Consider the following 8090-nt stretch of genomic DNA (forward strand, 5'->3'; position numbering starts at 1 on the left):
CTGGCGGGCTCACGTAGCTCTGGCTCACTCCAAATCAGGCTTCAGAGTGTCAAAGTAGACCATTAGCGCCACCACTATTACCTTGGGGCTAGTTCAGAGTGAGTGGACCAACCGCTGTGAGGTTCTGGATACTGGTAGGCCTACTGAGAGTCAGGGCACTGAAGAATGGGCTCGTTAAAGACCATGTCAGGTGGACTGCTGCTGGGTTTATGTCTCACCTTGCTGATATGGGGAGCTGAGGGACAACGGAACGGACGCGGTAAGGTACGTCAAAATTCTCACTGCTGAAAAGGTACAGGTTTAAAATGTAAGCCAAGGTGTTTTTCTCATGATATTGATTTTCGTGGTTCATTATCATTGGATTGGCCCAAGGGAAAATATACAATATTGGTCGTAGTATTGACTTTACTGTAATCTCTCATGGAAATACTACGTAAACATCTGACCAAATTATGCAAGATTGTAGTTCTGGGTTAACTGAGATTACCTTGACTGCAACATAGAGAACTTGAATTGCGCAGTGAAAGAGAAGGGACTTTGCTCAGTAGTCTGTGGGCGGAAAATAGTATGTCAGGTCACCCTAAATCTACTCCATTGATTTGAGCTCACCCATATTTTGCTGTAGCACTCTATTAACATATTTATTACTCATTGTACAAAGGAAAAGACCATATGTTCAATTTATTTTGCCATACATTTGGCATAATGTTAAATATATGCACAGGTATAATAGTGTGGGTGTGCTGTGCATATTCCCTGCCTATAAGAAGACAGAATTGAGACTTAGGGGTGTGTATGTGAACGAATGAGCAGTATATTGAGCAAACTGTAACGTGTCATGTTTTGACACACAGAAGGAGATATCGGGCAGTGGCCCCATCAACCTTGGCCAACAACAACGAGGCACCTGGTGGCCCCTGATGCAGACCAGAGAAAACCTGACAGAGGTCAAAAGGTCTGTCTGCTTTACATGACCATGAGAAAAAAAAACAGCACTAGGTCCCATTCCAATACTTTTAACATGCACCCTTCCTTCCTTTCTTCAAGTCGAAAGACGATTGGATAGGTGTAAGCATGGTTTACATGCATACTCTACCGGTCAAAAGCTTTAGAACCCCTACTTATTCAAGAGTTTTTCTTAATTTTTTTAAATTTTCTACATTGTAGAATAATAGTGAAGACATCAGAACTATGTAGCTCAGCTGGTAGAGCACGGCGCTTGTAACGCCAATGTAGTGGGTTCGATCCCCGGGACCACCCATACACAAAAAAAAAAAATACAATTTATGCACGCATGACTGTAAGTCGCTTTGGATAAAAGCGTCTGCTAAATGGCATATTATATTATTATTATAGAACTATGAAATAACACGTATGGAATCACTTAGTAACCAAAAAAGTGTTAAACAAATCAACATCTATTTTATATTTGAGATTCTTCAAATAGCCACCCTTTGCCTTGATGACAGCTTTGCACACTCTTGGTATTCTCTCAACCAGCTTCATGAGGTGTCACCTGGAATGCATTTCAATTAACAGGTGTGCCTTCTTTAAGGTTAATTTGTGGAATTCCTTTCTTTCCTTAATGCATTTGAGCCAATCAGTTGTGTTGTGACAAGGTGGGGGGGTATACAGAAGATAGCCCTATTTGGTAAAAGACCAAGTCCATATTATGGCAAGAACAGCTCAAATAAGCAAAGAGAAACAACAGTCCATCATTACTTTAAGACATGAAGGTCAGTCAATACGGAAAATGTCAAGAACTTTAAAAGTTTCTTCAAGTGCAGTCGCAAACACCATCAAGCACTATGATGAAACTGGCTCTCATGAGGACAAGCCACAGGAATGGAAGACCCAGAGTTACCTCTGCTGCAGGGGATAAGTTCATTAGAGTTACCAGCCTCAGAAATAGGAGCCCAAATAAATGCTTCACAAGTAACAGACACATCTCAACATCAACTGTTCAGAGGAGACTGTGTGAATCAGGCCTTCATGGTCGAATTGCTGCAAAGAAACCACTACTAAAGGACACCAATAAGACGAGGAGCCTTGCTTGGGCCAAGAAACAAGAGCAATGGACATTAGACCGGTGGAAATTTGTCCTTTGGTCTGGAGTCCAAATTTGAGATTTTTGGTTCCAACCGCTGTGTCTTTGTGAGACGCGGTGTGGGTGAACGGATGATCTCAACATGTGCATTTCCCACCGTAAAGCATGGAGGAGGAGGTGTTATGGTGTGGGGGTGCTTTGCTGGTGACACTGTCTGTGATTTATTTAGAATTCAAGGCACACTTAACCAGCATGGCTACCACAGCATTCTGCAGCGATACGCCATCCCATCTGGTTTGGGCTTAGTGGGACTATCATTTGTTTTTCAACAGGACAATGACCCAACACACCTCCAGGCTGTGTAAGGGCTATTTTACCAAGAAGGAGAGTGATGGAGTGCTGCATCAGATGACCTGGCCTCCACAATCCCCCGACCTCAACCCAACTGAGATGGTTTGGGATGAGTCGGACCGCAGAGTAAAGGAAAAGCAGCCAACAAGTGCTCAGCATATGTGGGAACTCCTTCAAGACTGTTGGAAAATCGCTCCAGGTGAAGCTGGTTGAGAGAATGCCAAGAGTGTGCAAAGCTGTCATCAAGGCAAATGGTGGCTATTTGAAGAATCTCAAATATAAAATATAATTTGATTTGTTTAACACTTTTTTGGTTACTACATGATTCCATATGTGTTATTTCATAGTTTTGATGTCTTCACTATTATTCTACAAAAGAGTACAAATAAAGAAAAAACCTTGAATGAGTAGGTGTTCTAAAACTTTTGACCGGTAGTGTACATAACATCGTTTCCATAACATCAAAATGTTTGACTCCTTTCCTGCACTATAACTTCTACTTCTAGATCTCTGTGCTCTATCATACCAACCGTCCATTTTACTAACCATCCCTTTTCTAACCATCCATTTAGCTAACCATCCATTTTGGCAATGAGAAACGACCACAATATTCACTCTAAGTAACTGTCAGTCAAAGTAGCAACTAGGAAGACACATGAATGACTACTGATAGACTTCTTTCCCATGTCTTTGGTCCACAGCATCAAGTCCATGTTCCAGTTCCGGACGTTTGACCCCGAGGGGGTGGTGTTCTACGGGGACACCAGGGATGGAGAGGACTGGTTCGTCCTGGTCCTGAGGAATGGCATCCCCGAGATGCAGATCGGGAAAGCAGACATCCTCGTCAGTGTGCAAGGGGGACCCAAACTCAACGACGGCAAGTGGCATCTGGTAAGCCAGGTGACATTCGCTCTGCATTATGGGTAACCTATAGAAGCCTGGCACGCAAGGCTTGGTGGCAAATCAGGTGTGTACCAGTCATTTCTAATAGACCTGTGTGTAATGCATTATGAATGCATTTATTGAGGCTGTTATGAGGAGCAATGAGCTGTTATGAAGGGTGAAGGCCTATAGCAATGTGAAAGAAAGCACTTTAAATTCATTATACACGAGTGTATCAAATGTATTGGAGGCTTAATCACAGCTGACATGATACATTTCTATGCTGTGATATACATGCTATACTGTATTTCTGGTTCTCCATGCGTACTGTAGGTGGAAATCAGTAGCCAGGGGGATTTTGTGGTGCTGGAGGTGGACGGCCAGAAGGGGTTGGTGGTGGGACTGAAGTCCAAAGAGACCATAGAGGTTCTGACAGGCCAGATCCGCCTCGCCCTCGGGGGAATCCTGGTCAGCCTGGACAAGCTGCTCATCCCGGTATGCCGGAGCTATTTGTCTGTCGTTTGGTGTAGAGGGGAATGATTAACTGAACATTGAAATGGACTGGTCTCATTTAAAAATTGGTGTGTGTGTGTGTGAGCATGCGTGCTTGTGTCTAATTGCTAGCCTTAATGTTTGTGTGTGTGTGTCTCTGTGTGTGTGTGTAAGTGTGTGTGTGTATGAACGGTCCTTATACTGTACTTGTGTGTCTGGGTGGTCTCCAGTTCCAGCCGGAGATGGATGGATGCATCCGGGAGGGGAACTGGCTAAACCTGAGCACCCCCTGGGAGACAGAGTTGATTGGGGAGCCCTGGCCCTGCTACCAGAACATCCAGCCAGGGAGCTACTTCTCCGGAGCTGGACTGGCTGCATTCAACACCACAGGTACATTTAGGGAAACTAATGTGGGGCACACACAATAAAGACTGGTGACTCTCTAAGAACAAATTAGCTAATAAATTCAGTAGCCAACAACAAAACACTACTCGTCTAGGATCCAATCAGCATCCTTTTGTATATTTAACTGAAGTGAAGCAACTGATCCCTATTCTATCTTCTGTAATGTATTCTGTTGTATTCGGCGCATGTGGCAAATAACATGTGATTTGATAAAGACAGCCACTATATACCAAAGGAGGTCTGATGGTGTAGTGAAAAGGTTGTGAAGCCACACATAGCCTAAACTGTACTGGTTCTACCCAATTTACCTGTATATGTCCATATACAGATGTAGAATCTTAATTGGATCACCCTGTTGCAGGAGAACTTTCCTGCAATGCAGGAAATGTTACACTTGTAGTGTATTTGAGGTTTAAAAGGCTTCTGAAGTTTGTAATTTCCACTTTGAAATTTCAGGCTTGATTTTCCCTTATAATTATAATCCACATAATAATTCATATTTCCTGTTGCTGCAGGATTATTTTCCTGCTGTAGCAAACTGGCTCAAATTAAGATCCTACATCTGTATATTCAAATATTGGGATTGATTTATTAATATCTGTCCCACTGTAGACCTCCCTGGCCACCAGACAGAGGATAGTGGGATTACTATTGACATCCATGGAGACTCCACTAAGATGGAAGGAACAGTTCTGAGCTTGAAGACCCCTGGGCAGGAATTGCCCATGGTAACAGTGAAAGTCAACAACAACCCTAAGGTACCAATCCCACCATTCTAATTTCATGACAATATGAATGTGGATTTCAGCATGTAAACAGTCACAATCATAGTTTGTATTCATGGTTCTTTGACCAGTGCAATACAAATTTGATACAAATGTGCATCTATGCTTTCCCCCTTTTGTGTGGCAGAAAGTCACACTGACCATCTTCAAGCGTGAGTCCATCACCAAACAGAGTTTCAGCAGACTGTACCTAACCCTGTTGAAGAATCAAGTGAACATGGACATCGATGACACGCACCTAACCTTCGAGATCGACAGTATACCTGACATTCCTAGTAGCTGGAAAGAGGGGATGATCCTAGCATTTGGGGGGCTTCCAGGTGAGTTTGTGAGGAGATACTTTAAGTGTTTTGAGGATTCACAGGTACCAGAGGAGGCTGGTGGGAGGAGCTATAGGAGGACAGGTTCATTGTAATGGCTGGAATGGAATAAGTGGAATGGTATCAAATGCATCAAACATATGGAAACCAGATGTTTGACTCCGTTCATTCCAGCCATTACAATGAGAGCGTCCTCCTATAGCTCCTCTCACCAGCCTCCTCTGACTGGTACCAGATTTATCCTAATTAAAGTTACAGCTAACAGGCGTCTAGACACATATTGATGCTGCAGAATCTTGAAATATTGTTTATTTTCTTCCTCTCTCTATCCCCCCTCCCCTAACCTTTCTGTGGTTCCTCCCGCTCTCAGGTGATGGAGTGTCCTACAGTAGCATCCAATACCTGAAGGGCTGTCTGGAGAAGATCCAGGTCCAGGGACAGGCTGTGGATCTGGACCGGGCTCTGTACAAGGACCTCTCCGTCTCCTCCCATAGTTGCCCCTCAGAAGTCTGAACCAAGGATATCCTGACAGATCAGATCTGTGATGACTGTATAGATAATGTCATTTATCTCCATCAATCGCCCCTCCCTGGTCGCATAAGCCTATTTACAAATCCCTCCTCCCCCGTCTGTATTTTAACTGGCTCAGTCAGCATTCCTTTACACACGGTCATCCTTTTAACAATGGCTAAGAGAGGTTTGACCATAGAATTAGGAAAATAACCTTCTTATGATGGTCCAAAGGTCACCCATGTTGGTGAGGGAGTTGGTCAACCATGGTTTGCCAGTGCTGTGATAAGATATTATGTAAAACAATGAACGCGATGAATTTATCTGCACAGTATGTGTGTTAGCTAGCTAGCCAGACAGTTTTAGATGTATGATTCCATAAAGTGTTCTAATTAACTGCCAATATGCCAACATTCCATTCAAACAATGCAGTCAATCCACATCCATACACTGGCTCAAATCAGTTGATGATAGGACTTAGAGAAGTTGTAAATGCAACAAGTACTGATATTGCAACATATAATGGCACTCACAGCTTTCCAATAAAAAAACATCTGAGACATTTATGGTCTGTTTACCTATATTTTAGAGGCTATTTATACAGAACATTTGTATAAAACCCATATAAACTGTATTCATAATTATGTGACAATATTGTAGGTTGACTATAATTTCACTACACAATTTCTGACACATCACATGCCTTACTTTTATTTTCCTGCATAGTAAAAGCAGGAAATGCATCACCTATGGCTCTACTGCCATTCATTCCAATTAGACTGGTTTTGGATTTCTTCCTGACCAAGAGAGCTGCCATTTTGCCCCATTATGGAACTTTGAGGGTTTATGACATACATTGGCTTGCGAAAGTATTCACCCCCCTTGGCATTTTTTCTATTTTGTTGCCTTACACGCTGGAATTAAAATTGATATTTTAGGGGGTTTGTATCATTTGATTTACACAACATGCCTACCACTTTGAAGATGTAAAATAAATTTTTTTGTGACACAAACAAGAAATAAGACAAAAAAACAGAAAACTTGAGCGTGCATAACTATTCACCCCCCCCCCCCAAAGTCAATACTTTGTAGAGCCACCTTTTGTAGCAATTACAGCTGCAAGTCTCTTGGGGTATTTCTCTATAAGCTTGGCACATCTAGCCACTGGGATTTTTGCCCATTCTTCAAGGCAAAACTGCTCCAGCTCCTTCAAGTTGGATGGGTTCCGCTGGTGTACAGCAATCTTTAAGTCATACCACAGATTCTCAATTGGATTGAGGTCTAGGCTTTGACTAGGCCATTCCAAGACATTTAAATGTTTCCCCTTAAACCACTTGAGTGTTGCTTTAGCAGTATGCTTAGGGTCATTGTCCTGCTGGAAGGTGAACCTCCATCCCAGTCTCAAATCTCTGGAAGACTGAAACAGGTTTCCCTCAACAATTTTCCTGTATTTAGCGCCATCCATCATTCCTTCAATTCTGACCAGTTTCCCAGTCCCTGCCGATGAAAAACATCCCCACAATATGATGCTGCCACCACCATGCTTCACTGTGGGGATGGTGTTCTTGGGGTGATGAGAGGTGTTGGGTTTGCGCCAGACATAGCGTTTTCCTTGATGGCCAAAAAGCCAAATTTTAGGCTCATCTGGCCAGAGTACCTTCTTCCATATGTTTGGGGAGTATCCCACATGCCTTTTGGTGAACACCAAACGTGTTTCCTTATTTTTTTCTGTAAGCAATGGCTTTTTCCGTAAAGCCCAGCACTGTGGAGTGTACAGCTTAAAGTGGTCCAATGGACAGATACTACAATCTCAGCTGTGGAGCTTTCCAGCTCCTTCAGGGTTATCTTTGGTCTCTTTGTTGCCTCTCTGATTAATGCCCTCCTTGCCTGGTCCGTGAGTTTTGGTGGGCGGCTCTCTCTTGGCAGGTTTGTTGTGGTGCCATATTCTTTCAGTTTTTTTAATAATGGATTTAATGGTGCTCCGTGGGATGTTCAAAGTTTCTGATATTTTTTTATAACCCATTCCTGATCTGTACTTCTCCACAACTTTGTCCCTGACCTGTTTGGAGAGCTCCTTGGTCTTCATTTTTTAAATTTTATTTTTATTTTAGCAGACGCTCTTATCCAGAGCGACTTACAGTTTGTGAGTGCATAATTTTTTTATACTGGCCCCCCGTGGGAAACGAACCCACAACCCTGGCGTTACAAGCGCCATGCTCTACCAACTGAGCTACAGGGGACCTGTAGTTTGCTTGGTGGTGCCGCTTGCTTGGTGGTGCCCCTTGCTTAGTGGTGTTG

General features: G+C 43.0%; 1 protein-coding gene across 2 annotated transcripts; it reads left to right on the top strand.

Annotated features, from left to right (window-relative positions):
* On the top strand, window positions 1–6354 carry shbg (sex hormone-binding globulin). Of its 2 annotated transcripts, none has more exons than XM_084156394.1 (8): window positions 1–264; window positions 858–955; window positions 3100–3289; window positions 3614–3775; window positions 4003–4162; window positions 4790–4935; window positions 5090–5282; window positions 5653–6354. In XM_084156394.1, exons 1-8 carry the CDS (start codon window positions 166–168, stop codon window positions 5793–5795), a joined length of 1191 nt encoding a protein of 396 aa, XP_084012520.1. In that variant the 5' UTR covers window positions 1–165; the 3' UTR covers window positions 5796–6354. The 2 variants fall into 2 exon arrangements, with proteins under 2 accessions (XP_084012520.1, XP_084012519.1); XM_084156393.1 differs by having other exon boundaries at window positions 3–264; window positions 855–955.
* The last annotated feature ends 1736 nt before the right edge of the window (window positions 6355–8090 follow it).

This window comes from Coregonus lavaretus (assembly GCF_964263955.1).
Source record: "Coregonus lavaretus genome assembly, chromosome: 39".
In the NCBI taxonomy this organism is placed as follows: Eukaryota; Metazoa; Chordata; class Actinopteri; order Salmoniformes; family Salmonidae; genus Coregonus; species Coregonus lavaretus.

What these genes read in the sequence shown, in the direction of transcription:
- shbg (XM_084156393.1), top strand. Translation starts at nt 166, where the DNA reads ATGGGCTCGTTAAAGACCATGTCAGGTGGACTGCTGCTGGGTTTATGT. An exon ending in TGGACAAGCTGCTCATCCCG is followed by an intron (nt 3,776 to 4,002) that starts GTATGCCGGAGC and finishes GGTGGTCTCCAG; the next exon opens with TTCCAGCCGGAGATGGATGG. An exon ending in AGCATTTGGGGGGCTTCCAG is followed by an intron (nt 5,283 to 5,652) that starts GTGAGTTTGTGA and finishes TCCCGCTCTCAG; the next exon opens with GTGATGGAGTGTCCTACAGT.